Below are 20,433 nucleotides of genomic sequence, written 5' to 3'. Positions count from 1 at the left end.
TGTCCAACTTGGGTGATAAATAGTCATTCTTGAGAGAATACATGCGCTAACAACAAGAAAATTACACGACCGGACAAGGAGAAAAACACCTTAGTTACCGTTCAGGCCACAAGCGCTTATAACACCACTGGAACTCGCCGCGACACCCGACGCGGTGTAATACCATGTCTCTAGCCACGCCTTCGCGTATTAGCAAGTCCCGCATCGAACAAAGCCCGTGGGACCTTGCGACCGCCATAGCCCAGCCACCAGTCTCGGGTGTGTCAAGGGTTGCCCCGCGTTCTTGGAGCAGACGGAATAGATCTAAGCGCTCCTTGAACACCGCCAGGACAATAGGGGGCGGATAGCCTTCGTTGACGTCCGCGCCGTGGTCTAGCAGAAGTTGCACCACAGCAGTTGTGCCATGCCAGACTGCTCCCATCAACGCGGAGTCTTGGGGTGCATACCAGTTGGGATCTGCTCCGGCATCGAGAAGAAGTTTGACAATGTCTACGTGGCCTTTGCGAGCCGCTGTCAGCAGAGGCTTGTACTTGTAACTGCGGCGATCCGTCGTGTCTCGATGTGAGTTGACATGGTTTGGCTTCGCGCCCTTCTCGAGAAAGTATCGTACCATTTCCGATCTACCAGAGCCGGCCTTACGAGCAAGCCAGACGGCTGGCTCCCTCAACAGTGAGTCGAACATCTCATCGCGAGGCCCTAGCATAGCTGCTATTCGCTCATAGGCGGCCGGCCATGGCGTAGCAGACAGTGCACTCCTAAGAATGACGACACTCCCTCTACTCATACGTTGTGTTTCTTCCTCGGGTATCTTGAAAGCCCCAGAACCAAGGGCAAAGTCGAGACATTCTCGGTGGTCTTGGTCGGCAGCGCTAAAGAGAATTTCGCGTTGATGCACAAACAGAGGGGTACCAGTCTCTCTGTACTCTGAATTACATGAGAGGAGGAGCTTAATGATGTCGAGGCTCCCCCGGACCGTGGCGACGTGAAAAGAGTCGCCAAAGATACTACTGCGTACGTTACGTCTCCTATCTTCGTTGCAGAACTGAGCGCCGTCCGCAATCAGGCGCTCGATGTAGGCTTTCGGGCCAAGGTATATAGCCGCAACGCAGAGGTCCGCCTGCAGATCGGACTGAGAGCACTCGCATTCAGGCTCTTGAAGGAGCTCACGGGAATGCGTTGTGGCCGCGAGACCGATAAGCGATCCGGTGCACGCTAAAACAGCTTCCATGCTAGTATCTCCGACCTCTTCACAGAGAGCATGCGCGGCATGGCGAATACGCCCAAGCGGAGACGTTACGGAGCGTGCCCGCGATGCCTGGTGTACCAAATACGAGTCGATATAAGCGAGTTTATTGTGGGGAGACGGCCGTCTGGACCTCAGGAAGTATTGGGCCGAAAAGGGAGTGTCAAGGAGCTGGCTGAAGAGGCGTAGACGACGAACGGCATCGTCAATGCCTTCCTTGAATTGGCCTGTAAAGTGGTGAGTGAGACGCTTGCCATACTGGAGGGGTCCGCTTAGGCACATACGACTCACCAGCCGGAGCCGCATAACACGTGGCATCACGCGCGATAGGACAATTTGGCTGAAGATGAGTTCTATGAGCTCTGGTGGACAGGAGAACAGATGCATTGCTGACAGGCGGCAGGACTTTGCGCGCGAGAGGTCTGAGACGTGGCCGTGAAAAGGAAGTGGGTAGTTCAGTCAGAGGAAGCATGGAGAGCAGACCGGCGAGTAGAGTTCCGTTCATCGGTCGCCCGGTGCTCTCGATGATTTCGACAACGCGCAGCGATCGTGGCTGTGATTCGCAGGCAGAAAGGCGCGGGCGGTGCTGCGTCGCTAGGCTAGGTCATGAAAAGGTCGACGACGTTACTACGTGCCCCTCGCACTGAACATGCATGATATGTCAGCCCGTTACCACATATGCCTCCACCACTTTAGCCCTCGTCCAGTCTACAGAGTCATAATCCCATCGCAGAAACGGGTGCGTAGGAGTCCTCATATGACCATGACCGATCAAAGCGCAGGTGTGCCTTCCTTCGGGGCTTGGCGCCTAGCGTGGGGTGTGGTGTGCGGCACAGCACCGCCCAGGATTGATGGCAGACATCTCTTTACTGTGGCTTCAGGCAGCCTGCGCGGAGTCTCGTGTTCCCTTTTCTCGTCCACTTTCAGCATGTGGAACAATTACAAGTAACAAGCCCAACTAGCAGCTCCCGATGAAGCCAGTACTCATTCAAAGCCGTGCTTCGTTCTTTGGAAGACGGTTTCTAAACAGTGTCTTTTACTACGTTCAGGTGTTAATCCGCTTTTCTCGCCTGCAAGTCCTTGGACAATGGCGCCATCCCCGAGAGAAGCCAAAAGTGGCTCTATACCACGACCGCGGAGTAGCTTTGATCCAGTCCATGGCTCACCTGGTTCCCTTGAGCGTAGTCATGGCCTTCATAGTTCTCAATATCAAGTCGTGGTACTGGGGCGACCCGTCCGCTACCGTGCTCACAGCCCTGCAGTTTGCCGCCAAGATCTTGGAAATACTGATGCAGGCTTCCCTGGGAATAATAATGATGAGCATCGTTCGCTATCAGCTGTTCAAGGATAGTGGGCTACCTTTAGGGAGCCTACTGGGACCGTACAGCGTTACTGATGTCACGTATCTCTGGTCGTTGGAGTTCTGGGGAAGCCTTCTTACCAAGCATGCCCGCTTATGGCAAAGGCTTTTTATAGCACTGACTATAGCAGCAATGCTGATCTTGGCATCGCTAGTCGGTCCGTCAATCGCTGTCCTGCTTATTCCACGACCGATAGACTACACCACGGGACACTACCTTCAAATGCTAGATGACCAAGCGACCATATTCCCAGGCCATGTTCAATTGCAAGGCGTGAACCTTACGTATGTTGATATTTCGTGGCCCAGATCAAGTCGAGCTGCCCTTGCTAATACCGCTACAGGAATGAAGATGCTTTCCGAGATGTGCTGTACCAGATTGTCCGAAACAAGAACGACGACCTCCAGTTCACCGATGCAACCAACTTGATTCGAACGATACCGTCTTATGATAACACACCGCTGTTTTTTCCCAATCCTTCGCCCATGTCAGGCGTAGGAACCCTGGCCGCAACTCTCGTGTCACAGGCAATGCGATTTCCGGGCATGACTTTCTTCAGCGGAGGCCAACTTACAAATGCTGAGATGGGGGAGTTCGCCAGAGCGACCACTTTCCAACCCTATGTGCAGTCAGATTGCAAGAGACAGTGGCTGAACAGCACAGACGATCCTAAAAGCGTTTATGTTACGTTTGGTGATATTAGCCCTGAGGCGACGAACCTTACATTTGCAGACCTCGTCGACATCATCAAGTCAGTTACTGCTGATAATGCAACGACCAATACAATCGCGGTAGCTTGGAACGACGCACCAACAGCAGCATCCAACCACTCTATATTGATGGTTAAAGGACTTCTGCTAGAAGGAGGGGAGACAAACCACGAGGACGCCACCGTCAGGTCCGAATCTTGCATCATCGACGCCGTATGGGCAAAGACAAATATGAACGGCACTTTAAGTCTGAGCTCGGACGAGCTAATCAACGCCGAAATGCTTCCTGCAGACAGCCAACAATTCGACTCCCAACTGATCAGGATCCCTAGCGAATGGGCTTCCAGGGTAGTTGACGTCTACGTGGAATACCAGCCGGACATTGCCTCCATGCCACTAGAAAGAATTTTCGCTCTAGCCTTGGCAAACACTGCTCCAGTGCCACGAATCGAGTATGGGCCTATTGGATGGCATGCAGTCCATAATGATCCCATGTACAAAGACCAAGAGGCGGATACGCTCTCCATGTCCCAGGTACAATACGACGCAACCAAGGCCTACTTTCAGGCGAACAAGAACATTCTTTCCAAACACAATGATGTCTTCTTCTATACATCTACCAACTGGAGCGATCCTGGAAACCTTTACCAACTCGAGGTGGAGAGCTTTCGCCAAGGCTACGGTTACAACAGCTCGGGCGTCCCGGTCCTGCTGTCTCTCATCGTCGTGTCCATATACGCCCTTGTCGCGGTCGTTCATCTTCTTTATACCTTCGCCACGGGTCACGTCGGAAGATCGTGGGACACGCTTGCAGAGCTTCTAATGTTGGGTCTTCACTCACAACCTCCTGGGGTGGCGGCCACCACCAACACGACAGTCGGAATAGAGACGGCGGTGCCATTTGAGGAACCTGTCAGTGTCAGGGTCAACGAGAACGGAAGAGCTGAACTGGTCTTTTTAAGGGACGACTTGAATAAGAGGAGGGCGTTGGGACGGGTTAAAGCTAACGAGGCTTACTAGGGTACTGTCTACATTGTTTCTGTCTAAGTGTCCTGCTTAGATGCGGTCTGCATGATGAATCGTGCAGCGAGTATAAAGCGAAAAGCGTCATCGAGAAACGCCGTGAGGAATTCAATATTCCATACTTATAATATATTAGCGTGCAAAAAGCTGCATGGTTTGTATTTTCTACCTTCTGCAATGAGTCGACGTTTTATATCGCTTTAAGACTTTGCGATGTACGACTTAACTAGTTTAATACTTCTAGCCAGTAGAGGAAGGGCGAAGAGAGGAATACCCAAATTTAATCCGCTTCCGAGACGGTCGAATCAGCTTCTTTCAAGCGGTATGACCAGAATTGACAAACATATTAGACTTCTAGGGGTAGCGCTTTATTTACTATCAATTGCGACTGAGCTCCTTAAGGTTCCGGGGCATTCGACAGAGCGGATTCTAGATTGTAATGACCCCTGCATCGTACGTGGTTGAATCGTACTTGGTAGATCAGAATTTACACCCATCTGGATATCTGTTCAAGGTCGTGTTACGTGACTTGTGGTATACTTCACGTTCTTCATTCAGTTCCCTCTACCTATACCAGCTAGATACCCTGTCTCCAACGTGGAGCACACGATATCACTACATTGCTGACTTTAAGCGGCACTTGAACAATCCTGGCTCAGGCGTCGAAGTCCTCCTACAGGATATACTGGTATAGCGGGCTCTTCTCACCCATGGCGTCAAGTTCCGCTTGTGTATGGGCCTGGCGTACGCTGGCCTCTGAAATCCTTGCCTTGACCTTGTTAAGTCTCATGAGCGCCAGCTCCATGACAATAGCGGATACAAGACCCATACAAATGATGCCGAGCGATACGCCATAGCCAGTGGGGTATCGTGGGCCCTCCTTATCTAGGAATATGCTTGTTCCAATGATGCCTGGTTTTGGTTAGCATTGTTCCGTTACTTACCTGCTTTCATCAGGGGCAACTTACTTCCAACATTACCGGCTGCAAGGAGCCAGGCAAGGCCAATTGATCGTTTCCACGACGGTGCTAGATTATTACCCACCCAGGCAATGGTACCGGGTAATAATGGGTAGATGCCAATCTGAGCCAGCATGACGCCGAAATACATGCCAGGCATATTCTGACGCACATTGACCGACAGCGTGAAGAGTATCGCAAAGGCGACGCAGAGAACCGTCAACGGGCCAGCAATGAAGGGCATGCGCCAGGCAAACTTGTCCGAAAGCCTTCCATTCAACCACGCGGAAACGGCACCAAGAAAGTATGGCGGGATAGTAAGCAGTTGGGCGGTCTGGGTTGAGAAGCCAAACTGCTGGATGATCTGTGGCATTGTAAACTTGAAAGCCGCGTTGGGCACAGAGTTCGCAAAGGCAATCAGGATACCGAGGGCAATCTTCCAGTCAGTCATTGTCTGGAGGAGGAGCTTCCAGGAGAACTTGTCACTCTCCTCACTGTTCGTTCGCACACCAGACAAGCGCAGTCTCAAGTCGAGGACTCGCTTTTCCGTGTCGCTCAACCATCCGACGCGCTCCAGACTGTCAGATATCAACAATGGCATGGCCAGACCAAGGAAGACAGTCACGGCGCCTTCGACTATGAAGATCCAGCGCCATCCCTCGATGCCCCGCAAGCCGTCCATGCGAGCGATTGCAAAGGCCAACAGCCCGCTCAATGCGCCGGAGAGTGCAGACGCAGTGTAAAACAGAGCTAGGCGCTGCTGAAGTTCATGTCGTGGATACCACTGTCCCACAAGGAAGGCGGCACCAGGGAAGAAGCCTGCCTAGAATGCTGGTTAGCATTTGTTTAACAGTCAAAACTTGTCAAATATGCGCGTGTGAGTTGAGAACTGACCTCAAAAACTCCAAGAAGAACTCTGCATGCGGCCAACCCGGAAAAGTTCTGGACCACACCCATGCACGTCATAACTACACCCCAGGCCAACATCAAGGCTGAGAGCCAGATGCTAGGGCGGATCTTCTTGATTACAATGTTGGACGGTATTTCTACGAAACATGTTAGTGATGGCACCTACCAGCGAATTGCAACCAAGACCACATACCGAATATGATGTAGGGGACGAAGAAGATAGTGCTGGCAATATTGTATTGATTCCCGATCAACCCCAGGTCTTTGTCCATGCCTTCTATCTTGGCATTGCCAATGTTGCCTCGGTCGATGTGTGCGAATAGGTACAGCAGGGCCATGATAGGAATTAGTCGAACGTCGACCTAAAAGCTGGTTAGTTCACTATGTAGCAATCGCTAGAAAGCCGCTGGGCAAAGAGGGATAAAAGAAATTCGACTTACCTTTCTGGTGATTTTCTTCGACTGGGCCTTGCCACAATTACGCATGAACTCGGCGTCTTCGGGGGCAAGGCTGCTATACTCGTCGCCGGCGTTTTCGATATCCAAGCCCAGTTTCCCATTGTCTTCTACCAATTCTGGTCCAGTATCCCTCTTGGGTTCAGCCATCTCAAGATTGGTTCTTCTGGTATTATTATGAGATTTTGCTTGGCTGTGACACGCACGTAAGCAGACCAGAGGTGTAATGCAACAAGACAGGCCAAGAAGCTAAGCCTTATATCTTGGAAATGATCTCGCCGAAAGAAAATACACGCGAAGCTAGGGGTCGACGGCTTCCCCCATAAATCCAAACAACCGGGTTCACGGTGCCGTTCGGACAAACGCCGAGTGGAGGCACGATCGACTACCCCGTGGGGTCAGTTGCAGTAGCAATTGGAGAACGCCAGCGGACAGGGGTCGTCCTCCACATTTTTACCAGGTTCTTGATCATTGGCCGACAGCTGCTCAAGAATGGTATGAGTCCTGACTCGAGTAACTCTGGCGGATACCGAAGACAGACGAAGTAGTACACCCTTCCGTCTACATCGTCTTCCGACCCGCGCGATTGGTATACATGATGGATAATATAATTTTAGAAAGTATCTACATAAAAAGCGCTATAAAGGCCGAATCCCTCCATTTTCTCCAAGGCGATGTAGAAACAAGTAGACAAACTGATCATAAGTGCCCTTTCAAGGCTTAGAAACATCGGTACCGTTGATCGCACGTTCGTCATCGTCCTCGATGCTCTGGATGAATGTGAACGGGAAGAAGACGTCAAGTCTCAGATGCAATTTTTTCTTCTTCTGCCAAAACCCCCATGAACGTAAAGATCAAGATTCTCGTCACTGGGAGGCCTAAGTTGCCAGTCCCCCTTAGGTTTCTATCGATTATGGCACTTGTCAAGAAATTGTCCTCCACGAGATAGCACGAGATATAATTGAGCATAACATGGCTACATTTCTCCAAACGCAACAGTCTAATAGAGTACTGCTAGGGCCTTCAAGAGTCCTACTACATGGGACAGGTCCGCAAGCCCCACAGCTTCAGCCTTACACACGGGCGTGAAGATTATGTATCTTATTTTTGAATATTGTTGCACCCCAGATATTATCAGGCTCCTTGGACTTGGATCATGTCTGCAACTATGAGCTGCAGGCCTCACTATGGTACGTCCATGCACATACGGGAAAGCTATCTTTCATATTTGAAAACGCTCTGGCATTCTAGAAGAATGCAAGAGCGTTTGGTGGACTTGCGACACCACCTGGTACCTGTACATGGCATTATTAGCTATGCTTGATTTTCCAAAGGGCCTTGAAACTAACATTCATAGGAGAGCTGGAGAGGAAAAAGGTGTATCGGTGCAGCGATGCGCACAGCTTTGCGAGATCTTCGAGGTAGAAGAGTTCACCGATTGGCATTCCCCAACCGGCAAGAAGCCACTCGTGGAGGTGCCATTCGAGTTCTGTGCACGGCCATACTTCCAAGGACCGAGTGTCCCCAGCCACGGCTGCGAGCTTGTTGTTCCAAAGAAACTCGAGCAGTTCCCGACTCGGCTTGATGCCAATGTTATCAGGCTTTTTGGTCTGGTATAACTTGTCGAGTTGATCGCGCTGCTCAGTATCCATGGACTCGTATTGCTCTAAGTAACCGAAACGGATGATAAGTATATCTCCAGGGCGGAACACGTCGAGGCTCAGTCCCTGATCCTGGAGTGCCTCTACAATCTCACTGAACGGCACAGCGTATGATGTGAACGTATCGACCGTGTGGCCGCGCTTCAAAGCCCATGCATACCAATCGACGAATATAGCGCGACCTGCAATGCCTTTCATGGAAACGTCTAGTCTGAGTGGTTATTACTGTTCACGTAAAGAAACAACATATTGTCTGTACATACGTTGGATGCCGTTTGGATGTGGAGAGCTGGCGAAATCCTCTGCCGTTCGACCCATAAAGTAGACCTGGACGCAGAAAAAATATGATCAGTATGGCTTCCTTGCCTTTTTGCCGATGCGATACGCACCTCTTCCTTCTGGAAAGCATAGTGTCGGAAACCATCCCATTGCGAACTACATTGAGAGTTGAATGACCACTATTGGCGTCAGTCTGCAATTGCAGCTAGTGAAGGCTACAGAGCATGGATTCATTCACCTCGTCATCGTGAGCGTGCTTTAATGGTGCCTTGTTGATCAAATTCTGTTGGAGAAGCTTTCGCGGAAACCTGGGTTTAGACGCACCAGTCATTGACCAGCTATTGGCCTGGTATTAGTGCCATGATATTCAAGAGCCCACGTAAATCAAACGAATTGAAAGACTCGTCATGATACGACATAGAAACACACGTACTTTAGGGACACCCTTTGCCCTGTTTGGATGTTTTCCTTGGCGGCCTGGGCGACAACTTCGGGGTTGAGGAGGTTCAAGGTGCCAAGCTGGTCGTCCGGACCCCAAAGCCCCCAAGCATTGCCATGTGGCCCTTTCTTGTCCAGGGGTAGGTCATTAAAGGTAGGGTACATTGTGAAGTACCGGGAATGGGCTTCTCTTTGAACCTTCTTGCGTGACGTAGAACTGGCGAAGTAGGCACCTTTCACGTATGTCAGCTATGGCAGGTAGGGTCACTAAGGGCAGCACCTTTGCGGTGGTATGCAAAAACAGCTCTCACAATCCATCTGGGGGTCAAATACAGGTTCAGAGAGAAAGCTAGCTACCACCAAAACCTCGAGCCCTGAAACCGGTGCTAAGCTTGCTAAGCTTCCCTCTCGCTGACTCCAAGACTTATGGTTAGCGCGCCAGGGAGGCTCTGTTCATCGGGTCTTGGCCGCTCTTCGGACAAAGCCCGAAGTCCCTGACCCACATACCTACCCCGGTGCGAATCGCGGGGTTGGGGTTGTGGTGGTTACATGTCTATCAACACATCATGCAGTGCGCAAGGTTTAGACCCTGAAAACAGATCAGCATTTATACAGAATCTCGGCGCCTGGAGGTGGAGGCTGGTAACACCGGTGTTCTACTACCATGGTCTATGTTACCGACGTGGCTACGAAGCGGTCGCTTTTAAGTGCTGAATTAGGTTTATTCACTGTATAAAAAATGGAAAGAAAAGACATCCTCCCCTTTCCCGTATACATGATATTCCTAAAAGCGCACTTCATGAGCGGGTAATCATCGGATATTGTGGTGCCGGTATCACCGGCACCTAACCTGCGGGCTTGGCCCGTAGGAGTCTATCATTGAACCCCAACGAAGAAGGTTGGACGATGTGGGTATTGCACTCGTACAGTGCGGGCAAAGGTCAAGGATAAAGGAGAATAGTAGGATGTTTCGCTAGTTCGATGGTTGCGACGAGCACCCGGTCCAAGTCCTAAGAGAAAAACCGCAAATATATTTCGCTGATGATTCCTGGCTGCGATTTCAAATCAGCGATGATTATGGTAGAAACAATGGACCTGAAGTAATTGATTAGCTAAAGAAGCTAGTTACTTTTCAAGCGTAGTCATTTGTTACTGAGAATAGTTGTAGTATATATAGTTCATTGAATTGATCGTTTTCATTGCTAGTCTCTAGTGCCTGTATAGTTGTGGACTGTGGGTTCCAAAGTCGAGCCATGAACTATCGGTCAAGAGGGGTGAAAGGTGCCACTAAATGATCGTGTGAACTCCCGAGAGGTTTCAACAATGATGAGGAAGTAATTAGTTCACGAAGCGCCAGCTGTTGAACTCTCCCGTCTCCCGCTGCCGCTCCTCGAGCTGCTTGTTCTTCCTGGCGACCCACCATCTCAATGCCAAACAACTCAGCACTGTCACTCCACAACCAACCATAATAACACCACCACCAGTCTGGTACCGAGGAGCCTGGTTGGTCAAGAAGAAGTATGGCGTAAACCAGTGGGTAACACTGCTTGATGCGTTGGTGATAGCGATCAACGCGGCTCTCTTGACTCGGGGTCTCTGTACGACGGCGGTTTCCCACGAAAGATGAAGGTTCAAAGCGATGAACGGCCCTGCGCATAGCAGAAAGAGGCTGAAGTACCTCGGACCTTGCTCAAGCGTGGCAATCAAAATCACGGTGCCGACCAAAGAAACGATCATAACACCAGCGATGTGCCAACAGTGGTCACGGAACCTGCTGCTAGTCCAGGAGACAGCGAGGCAGGCCATGTACGCAAAGATGTACGGCGGTGCTTGCAGGAGATAGGTACCCGTCTCATCGAATCCGAAGGTGTCCATAATCTATGGCCGCATTAGCGCCATTCCAGCGATGGGAGAAGAAGTGGCTTACCGAAGGAAAGAAGTCCTTGAAAGACTGGGCAATGATGACGAAGAAGTGCAAGCAGGTAAATAGCCAAGTGAAGGGATCCTTGCAGGCCATGATCGTTCCATCCCAGGCGCCACCCTCGTCGTCCTCCGTGACACCACCGGCATTGACCAATTGTCGGTACTGTGCCATCTGCGACTCCTCTGCAGTGAACATATATTCACCAGTGTTGTGGGGCCATTTGGGAATGAACCAGAACGAAACGACGCCTACCACCACGCTGACGATTCCTTCAATGAGGATAAACCACTTCAATACAATTAGCTTCAATGAGTTCAATAGGGTGGGATTGGCTCTTCAAACTTACCTGCCATGAAGTGAGGCCCGCGACGTTTTTCATCCGAGTCAAAATTCCAGCAGCGAGCAGACCTGATATGACGTTTGAGATGATATTTCCGGCATGCCAAATACTCATTCGCATTGGCGACTCTGACTTCGTGTACCATGACGAGGTCATCAGTGACACAGCTGGCACGAATGGCCCTTCCATGACACCAACGAAGAAGCGGCATAGGATGAAACCCACGCTGCTGGTGCAGAGTACCATGGCCAGCGTCACGACAGACCAGCCCAGCATGAAACAAGGAAGAAGGATGCGAGGGTTTCCCTTGGCAAGCATAACGTTCGCGGGGAGTTGGGAGATGATGTAGCCGACGTAAAACATGCTGATACCGGCAGACCACTGCGTATCTGTCATGTGAAGATCCTTTTGCATTCCAGCCAGCCGTGCGTTGGAGACGTTGATGCGGTCCAAATAGCTTTAACCTGTGTTAGTGATTGCTTGCGGTCGGACGGGTGTTCCAATGACCTACTTCATCAACAGCATCATTGTAATGCAAGGCAAGAATTGCCAGTCCAATTTACGGACCAAGCTCTTGTTGATAGCCTTTCGCTGATCCTCAGTCAGGTCCTTGAGTAGGTCGTATCGCTGAAGCATCTCATCCTGCTCATCGGTTTGGTGAACCTCGTCGAAGGAGGCTTTTGCCTCAGCCTTTTCGGGGACATCGTTTGTGGCAGACATTGTGGTTCCTAACGATTCAACTCGTGGGTTCAGTTGATTGCAGAGCTTGCCTTCTCATCGAAATGCATATTCAGCCTGGATGATAGTTTCTTTTATCTATACCCTGCCTGCAAGGCTGCCAAGCATGCATCACGTTGAGTTCGGACGTCGACCGACACCAACAGTTCCATAGGGCCTTCACGAGGTTGGAAATGGAGACAGGACGAGCCTTCTGATTCGAGCCAAGTCCGTGGGGAATGCTGGGTATTCTGGGCATGCTTGGCACTCTGGGGTATGGGGGAGAATTGGGGAAGCAGTATCTTTTATTTTGTGGGGGACAGCCTTATCCCGCTCCCCCAGAATCCCGCTTCGGACTTGGCCCGGACGGTCGAGTGGTCTCGAGCCCGAACAGAAATGCCGGCGTGACGGCAGGTATGGAACCAATGAGAATGCCGCCAGCCAGACTTCTGCGCCCCTGTCGGACGATCCCCGTGATGGTGACGAGCTGATGGTCTCTCCCTAATACTAAGTTAGCTGTTAACTCAAAGAAAGGGGACAGTCCTTGAGCCTTGCCAATCACGACTCAAGTTGTATCCCCAGGAAAGTCTGGCACCACAATGCGGGCAGCTCGCATCATCCTAGTCGTCAACTCCTCCCATCTTACCGCCTCTGCCAAGGGTTTTCAAGAGCGCCCACTGTGCAACGCCACGTGCAAGCTAAACTCCGGCCGATTGGCGACTTAAATTGCCCTGCACCTCCGCGCCCTGATCGTCCCGGGCGGACGTCCTAGAATTCCTAGAATACGCGCTGCCATTTCCTACATTTGGGTCCCCAATGGCTACTTCCTGGCAAAAATCGTGACTCTGCCACTGATGGTCCAGGCGAGTGATCTATTTGGTCGGCGTTGGCTGCTTATCGGCTCAGCTACTCTCTTCACATTAGGGAGTGGCCTCTACGGGGGCTCCACAAGTATGAACATTCTTATTGCATCGCGTGTAATGTGAGCTGTCTCGTATATCCTGGTATATGCCGCGGCGATGAACCCATTGTGTCATCAGGCCAGGGCTCGGCGGCGGTTGGATCCGGCTGATGACAATATCATACTCACCGATCTTGTGCCACTGCGGGAGCGCGGCAAGTACATGGCTATTGCTATGAGTGGACTTTGACCGAGCATCTCTCATTCCTGAACCCGGTCTTCTCGAACCGTACGTCGATCAGTGTTCTCATCATCAACGTTTCTCCACACCGTGGTCACTTACTGGGCTTTCTACTTCCTCCCAACCTACATTCAGTCAGTCCTTAGACAGTCGCCATTGTGGTCTGGTAAGGTCTATATATCTATCATATTTGTCAAAAAGCGTAAGTTGACTGTTCTTATTAGGTGTAAATACCTTGCCAATATTTATTGGACTGTTCCCTTTCGCCGTGCTCGGGGGTTTTATCCTGTCGAGATTGGGCCGATATAAATCGATACATATGTTTGGTTTCGCAATCTTGACAGCGTCCTTTGGCCTCTTCACTCTACTGGGGCTGTTTTCGAGCACTACAGCATGGGCGTGCTTCCGGCTCCTCTGCGCTGTAGGATCCGGTACAGCGATCGCAACGTTCCTCCCAGCTATTCAAGCTCCTCTGGATAAGACCCTCGTTGCCGCTTCTATCGGTGTCTGGACTTTGTCCGCTGCTTCGGCACGGTCTGGGGTGTCACCATTCCAAGTACCGTCTTCTATAACGAGGCTCGGGGGCCTTCAGCAGACCTCGCTGACGAAGCTCTGGCCCAATACCTCAAGGGTGGGCGCGCCTACCAATCTGCCACTGAATCATTCCTGGCCAGTGTGAAGGACCCGGAGTCATTGATTGAACCAAGTAATACATTATTCTACAAAGTAATGCAGATGACACTATCCTCGGTCCGCATAAGCTAACTGATTGGAGAACCCCAGTCTCTGCAGATAGTCTGGAACGTTGGCATTGCATTTACCGCCTTGGAATTCCTTAATTATAATCTTCATTGAGAAGGTGGTGACGCTTCGAACCAAACTCAAAACGGAATACGGGCTTGATGAAAAGAAAAACCAAACGGGTTCTACAGGCGAATTCAGTGTGAAGTATCTGCAAACAAGGCCGAGCAAGGTGATGATGAGCCTCGAGAATCGAAAGCAATTCCATAGGGCGCGGCCAGTCGCAAGCCAGCTTCTGATGGTGCCCCGCCAATCGCGCGCCGCCAAAGTCCGTTGAAGCATTTCCATTTCTCAGGTGTGGCATTTCGGCTCTTGATCAAGGAACGATGACAGCGACAGAATCCAGAAGGCCCATCCCCCACCCCCAGGGATCCTCAGAGTGGTCAGTAATAAGTGGCGGGCAGACAGTAGATTCTCAGCTCAGCTCCAGCCTGCACCCCATTTCCACAATCAGGTAACTGCAGCAGGAGTGGCCAATGAAGTCTGCCGCCCGCAGGTCTGGGCTTGGCTGGCCTTTAGGGGTCGTGTGAGCTTAGATCGATTAGCGACTAGCGCTGTGGCCACAGGGGAACGCTAGAGCCCAAGTAAGGCAACTTAGCAGATGAGCCGAACTTGTGTACGGAATTTCGAGTCAACTAGAGCAGAAAGGCGTACGGGCTTGACCACGCGTCTCCTAGCTATTTTCATCTAGCTGGGCGCGTTCGCATACTAGCTGTATGCCAAGACTCGCTGTACACATGGACCAGGGCTATGGGCCTCACGGCGCGGCTGCAGATCGACAGGTGGGACGGTGGAAGGCGTTCAGGAAAAGGGCTGGCTTGGATAATGATAAATCCGAATTGTTCTCGAGGACATGGCTCGCCTCAGGCTTTCTCGTTTCACAACTCTGCTCTACTGCGCTTGGGATAATCATCCGCCATGAGGATTGCCGCTCTCCGCGTGTTGGCAGCCTCGTCCGCAGCCTTTGCTGTTGTCGAGGGTAGCAAATGCAGTTCTGTGTTCCCTTCGACAACTGGTCTTGCTGCCGCGTCAACTGTTAGTGCCTCCTCAGCCTCAGTCACATCGACTGGCAAGAGCTCCAGGTCCTTGAGCTACGAAGCACAAGGAAGCTCAACAAGTAGTGTGACGGATGGTAGTTCTTCTCTGGCGTCCGCCTCAGCATTCTCATCATCCTCGTCCTCATCGTCTTCGCCTGCCGCTGATAGCTCAATTGCTCCACTATCCTCCTCGGACGAAACATCATCATATGGCGGAAGTGCCACAGCATTAGATGGGACTGCCTCTACAACGATCTCTTTTTCTGTATCCTCGACAGCATCGCCATCCACTAGCGACAGCTTGTCTTCATCATCGTCAACGTCTGATGGCAGCACGGCTTCGTCAATGTCATCGTCGTCTGAAAGCAGCTTGACGTCGACAACTTCATTGTCGTCGTCGTCGTCGTCGTCGTCGTCTCAAAGTAGCACGGCTTCGTCGACGTCGACTCCTGATGACAGCAGCGCGAGTTCATCGTCTTTTTCATCGGCGTCAGTGACCTCGGATGACAGCAATTTGTCTTCGTCGACAGTCTCCTCTGAAAGCATTTCCACATCCCCCTCATCCACGTTCAATGCTGCGGACTACACCTACTATGAAGTCACTCTGCCGGTTACATTCACTGAGACATATGATCCAGTGGTTACGCCGACTAGCACCGAGCCCTACCAAATAACTGAAACACCTACACAGACTTGTTTCATCGACTCGTCGAATATGGATTTGACGTTCAAGATTGCCACGAGCAATACTATTCCCTTGATTCCCAAAAATGGACGGATAGGCATCCTTGAGGCCACTGACTTTCCCGTACAGGGGACCGGGGACCAGACGGAGGAAGACGAAGAACAAGCGGCTCAAAACCAAGATTACTTCAACAATTTGCCCGCGTTCAGCTTTCAGATGACGACTGCGGGATCAAGCGACTATTACGACTTCGTGGCAACCGTAGAAGGGAGCGAGATATATGTTGCTCTAGACGTAGGGACACTGGAGATCCACATTTCCGACACTAGCCAGAACGATCCGAATGGCCTCGTCACGGGCATTTTCACTTTCTCGTGTGATGGCCATATCGAAGTCAACTACTTGGGCACCGAATACACTTGGTCTGTAGGACCGGACAAAGTCAACACTGTTCTAGTTGCCGGGTCCCCAAGCGACGACGAACACATCTTGTTGGTTCCCACGACCATGCCCCCTGGTTATGATGAAAGCTATACCAGTGATGCCACTGGCACCCTATCGCGTCGGCACCCGCGCTATGCCTCCATGCCCGAGCTTCAGCGCCGAAATAGCCCTTGGACGGACGGGCAGCTGCCGAGGGTACCCCCTTCGCCCGCAAATTTATATTCGTACAGGCGTGACGGCGCCCGCGATATGGAGTCTAACGGCTGTGGTTCCGGCTCAACCGCCGGGTGGATCCCTCAATTGAATTTCGGCCATTGCTGTGACCTACACGACTATTGCTTCGATAATTGCTACGGTGGGAACCCCCGCGAGAAATGCACTGACGACTATTGCAAACCGAGCAGCTGGGAAGGGTGCAACTCTGCTTTCTACAATTGTTTGCACAGCAGCATTTGCTCGCAGTACTCCTGGATTTGGTTTACAATCAGGCGAGCTGCTTGCGAATGTGCTGCGTCGTTCTACGCCTGGGTTGTGACGACCCACTTCGGCGCCGACGCTTTCAGGGAGGCCAATTCGGAGAGATGCGATGCCTACTGTCCCGAAGGTTATCCGTTGTGTCACGGGCAGTGCTTGACCTACACCGGAGACGATAACAACAACTGCGGCGGCTGCGACTATAAATGCAACACGGGCTTGCATTACGAATGTCGAAGCGGCCAGTGTGTCTGCACCGCCGATATACAAAATGATAGCAGCAATTGCGGCGGCTGTGGGCGCACATGCCCGTATAAGACTCATTGCAGCGGTGGGACCTGTGTCTGCAACGATGATCGGTGCGGCAACCTCTGCGTCGATCTCCAATCCCACCCACGCAACTGTGGTTCTTGCGGCCACGTGTGCAGCACCGGCTACTGCTTCGAGGGGCAGTGCGTGGATATATCGGGGCTTGCCACCTCCACAGATTCTGCACCTGTGTGCTACCCCACAGACGCCGTCAAGAACGGTGGTTTTGGTAAGACCACAGATTCCTACGTCGTGGATTCCCACGACGATAAAGTCGCTACTAACGGTTTGCCCTGGCAGACATACTCGACAGCAACAACAACGCTTCTCCGTGGGAACTTTCCAATGATGATACAAGCCACCAGGTCACATATGGGCCAAGTTCTCTGGCAACGTCGCAACCTAACAACGCGTAAGTTCTTCTGGGGCAGAAGCCATTCTAGCTTGTCTTGTGCTTTGTATCTGGCATCCGGCTAATAAATCAAAACAGTGCAATCCACAATCTTGACCCCACCGGGTTTTCCGGTGGCGTCTACCTCAGGCAGAATCTGACACTGTGTCCCGGGACAACGTACGAGCTGACTTTCACATTGGCAACCATGGATTTTGATGCGACTTATGTGAACCAATGGGGTATCCTTGTGCGAACTGCCGACAGAGAGCTGGCCACGATTTTCCTATCCTATTCCGACTCCACACCCCAAGGTTATGGCCCATACCCTTTCACAATCCCAACAGCCCCTGCTGAAGGCGGAACCGGATGGGGAGCCAACGACGATTGGCAATCAACTCAGTATGACTCGACAGGCACCTTTGCGTACATTCAGTTGGTGTTTTGGGTGGTCTCTGATATCAATCCTCCAACCACCCCGGATGGGAAGTACAATCTGATGGAGGCCGTCATATTTGACGACGTGTCAGTATATCAAGCTTGAAGTGAAATAGTTCGTCAAGCAGCATAATGAAAATTCCTGAGACAGCTTCACTGCGTCTTCGAGCTAATCATCCCTCCTCGAAGCATTTGTATCATGCATTTCCTTTCCCGCGGACGCTCTATTGCATCCCAAGCTGTAGAGCGGGGGGAAAGCGGTTACAGGCACTGGCTACACTCTTTTGAGGGACTACCCAAGCTCCAGCCATGGCTATTGTCGGAGCTCGAGCTCAAAACAGACCGTCGGAGGCCCTGTTAAAACGGTTGCCTTATGGGGCAACGGAAGACCGGTCGTAAACGGCGTGCAGCGCGGTCGGGGCGGAGACGGAGACGGCCGGGGCGGTAAAAACTATTTGCGGCCTGGATGAGTCAACACGTAAATTCGTACCGCGTTAAAGATATTGCGGGGATATTGCAGGCGATGTGAATGCTATCGCTACGAACTGCCCAGGACTCCAAGGTTATTACCTGCTTCATGGTGCTATGGACCTCGCCAGTCACTTCATCGGATTGGGAAGTGACAACTGTTAAGTGGTCTGCGGTCCCTGACTTACACGCGTTAGTGTATCGTCGTATACTGGAGGGACTTCCGAGTAACCCAACCAGTGAGCTCAGGTGCCATGGCGTCGTGAACCTACGGCGGTTGTGGCTTATACGTTCTCATCTTCTATATAGCTATCCTTCTCTATGTGCAGATTTTGACAATACAAGGCTTCCTCATATGCAAACCCCCTGCATTCTCGCGGCCGACGACTTGCTTCTACGTCCAACGTGAGGCCTTCGTTCTTTGACTGGCTATTTTCTCACTGAACGACCTTTTTTAAAATCGTCACTAATGACAGCAGGAACTGAGATCTCTTGGCACTGATAAATCCTGTGAGAGGCGGAGCTCCTGCGGTTCGAAGAGACATACCGGATAATTGACCATTGAGACATCTCTCAACTTCCAGGTCCATAGCTACCAGTCCTCCATATCTTGGTTGTGTCCAGTTCTGAAGTGTCATTGAATGTTCTAAGCCATCGAAATACTGGGTATTAAGAGGCCCGCGAAAAAACAGCCCAAAATTTACAGGCCGTTCTATAGAGTTTTAGCAATATGTATTAAGCGAGAAACACATTACAATTCCACATGATGAGTTGACAGTCGAGTGCAACTGAAGAGGGCGCTGCCGGCAGACTGAGTGGAATTAATACTAGCAGTTTCTTATTTAGTAACTCATATTGCCTTTTCAGCATTAACATTATATACGGCGTTGGCTACAAGTGAAAAGCCTTGTGATACTTTTAATTGCATTCTCCGTTTGTTCTCCCCCTAGTCCCTGAATACCGTCAAATTAAAAAGTCAAGTAAATTCTGACCTTTTCACAAGAAATCGCATCCCGCAAAAGGGTCGTATTCGCTACCGGTCTTAGCAGAGCCCTGTTCCCCTACATTTCCCCGCCAATACGATCGAGCAGTGCGGCCCCACCCGCTCGGCTCCACTTTACTAGACAAACACTCCGACTGGCTCAGCCGTAACTGCCCAACGACAGCAAGATTCATTGCGGGAAGTTCAGGGAAGGGGCTGGGCTGAAAGCCACGCAATGTCTAGCAGGAGAGGTTTACTAAAGCATTTCAATTCATACTACACTTCGCTTGATATATAGTGTCCGACAAGATGCACCTCCAATTCGAGAATGTGGTCCTATAAGGTAACTCTCAGACTTAGCAGAAAGTGTAACAACTATACTGTGCCTTGGCTGGCGGGAGTCGGGGTTCGATTCTCCTGTCCGTGTCTTAATACTGTCTATATGGTGAGTGGAAGTTTTAATGGCTTAAGGCTGTTCGACGTTTCTCACTCGTATTCAAATACTTCTACCATGAGACTAAAGAACTTAAAGGGTTTCAGAGACTAAGCAGAGGGCAAGCATCTCATGGAACGTTTCCTGGCCAGACACGGCTTGGCTTCAGGCTCGTCATAACATGTTGACCAAAGGGCAACGATAGACATGTCAGGCCATAACGGACGATGAGTCGGGAAACCAAGTGAATATAAAATGGAGCAAGTATGATCCCTCCTCTTAGACTTATCACCATCAGCTTCATCCTCATCTTCGTCATCATCTACTCAACACTCTATTCCACCCTCCACCCTCACACCATCTTTTCCAGCTACCAAAATGAAGACCTTCTTGAGCATCTTCACTCTCTCCCTATTGGGGTAACTCGCATTTTGTGCTTCATTCATGCTAAGACTCTAACTCGGTGAATAGTTCGACTGTCATGGCCAACTGCTACTGCCACGTCCGCAACAAGCGTGACATAAAACTTACAAACACATGCTGCGTTGATAATGGAGGCAGAATGACTGGACCCCCCCTGCATGTCCGTTACTGCACTTGAATATCGATATCTGGAAGCTGACTTATCCGCCAGTGCCACTTCGACGATCCTACCACGATGAACATTCCTTTCAAACAGTGCTGCGATCTAAACCACGAAAGCAGTGTTTGTGATTTCAACAACAGCAATGGCACGGACACAAAGCGGACTTAAGCCATGATATACGGTCCCTCCTTCCCCAAGTGCCATAACGACGAAACGGAGTATGA

At 51.0% G+C, this 20,433-nt stretch overlaps 6 protein-coding genes across 6 annotated transcripts; 2 read left to right on the top strand and 4 right to left on the bottom strand.

The window, feature by feature from the left end:
• Positions 1 to 94: 94 nt before the first annotated feature.
• Positions 95 to 1,748, bottom strand: JN550_005697 (uncharacterized protein; the record flags this gene model as incomplete). The annotated part of the gene is made up of 2 exons (XM_049317353.1): positions 95 to 1,470; positions 1,535 to 1,748. The coding sequence occupies 2 exons, from the start codon at positions 1,746 to 1,748 to the stop codon at positions 95 to 97; spliced, it is 1,590 nt and encodes a 529-aa protein (XP_049172319.1).
• A 466-nt stretch (positions 1,749 to 2,214) lies between these two features.
• JN550_005696 (uncharacterized protein) lies at positions 2,215 to 4,334 on the top strand (the record flags this gene model as incomplete). Its single annotated transcript, XM_049317352.1, has 2 exons — positions 2,215 to 2,888; positions 2,948 to 4,334. The coding sequence occupies 2 exons, from the start codon at positions 2,215 to 2,217 to the stop codon at positions 4,332 to 4,334; spliced, it is 2,061 nt and encodes a 686-aa protein (XP_049172318.1).
• Positions 4,335 to 5,010: 676 nt separating this feature from the next.
• On the bottom strand, positions 5,011 to 6,810 carry JN550_005695 (uncharacterized protein; the record flags this gene model as incomplete). Its single annotated transcript, XM_049317351.1, has 5 exons — positions 5,011 to 5,249; positions 5,306 to 6,119; positions 6,191 to 6,342; positions 6,399 to 6,567; positions 6,646 to 6,810. 5 exons carry the CDS (start codon positions 6,808 to 6,810, stop codon positions 5,011 to 5,013), a joined length of 1,539 nt encoding a protein of 512 aa, XP_049172317.1.
• A 1,097-nt stretch (positions 6,811 to 7,907) lies between these two features.
• On the bottom strand, positions 7,908 to 9,203 carry JN550_005694 (uncharacterized protein; the record flags this gene model as incomplete). The annotated part of the gene is made up of 6 exons (XM_049317350.1): positions 7,908 to 7,955; positions 8,010 to 8,527; positions 8,585 to 8,648; positions 8,711 to 8,779; positions 8,839 to 8,938; positions 9,034 to 9,203. The coding sequence occupies 6 exons, from the start codon at positions 9,201 to 9,203 to the stop codon at positions 7,908 to 7,910; spliced, it is 969 nt and encodes a 322-aa protein (XP_049172316.1).
• Positions 9,204 to 10,376: 1,173 nt separating this feature from the next.
• On the bottom strand, positions 10,377 to 12,022 carry JN550_005693 (uncharacterized protein; the record flags this gene model as incomplete). The annotated part of the gene is made up of 4 exons (XM_049317349.1): positions 10,377 to 10,916; positions 10,966 to 11,250; positions 11,309 to 11,759; positions 11,814 to 12,022. The coding sequence occupies 4 exons, from the start codon at positions 12,020 to 12,022 to the stop codon at positions 10,377 to 10,379; spliced, it is 1,485 nt and encodes a 494-aa protein (XP_049172315.1).
• A 2,858-nt stretch (positions 12,023 to 14,880) lies between these two features.
• JN550_005692 (uncharacterized protein) lies at positions 14,881 to 17,846 on the top strand (the record flags this gene model as incomplete). The annotated part of the gene is made up of 3 exons (XM_049317347.1): positions 14,881 to 17,140; positions 17,212 to 17,323; positions 17,402 to 17,846. 3 exons carry the CDS (start codon positions 14,881 to 14,883, stop codon positions 17,844 to 17,846), a joined length of 2,817 nt encoding a protein of 938 aa, XP_049172314.1.
• Positions 17,847 to 20,433: the final 2,587 nt, after the last annotated feature.

Source organism: Neoarthrinium moseri (genome assembly GCF_022829205.1).
Source record: "Neoarthrinium moseri strain CBS 164.80 chromosome Unknown scaffold18_Wmoseri_CBS_16480, whole genome shotgun sequence".
Lineage (NCBI taxonomy): Eukaryota > Fungi > Ascomycota > Sordariomycetes > Amphisphaeriales > Apiosporaceae > Neoarthrinium > Neoarthrinium moseri.
The sequence above is the reverse complement of the archived record's forward strand: the minus strand, read 5'-3'. Positions and strand labels throughout refer to the sequence as shown.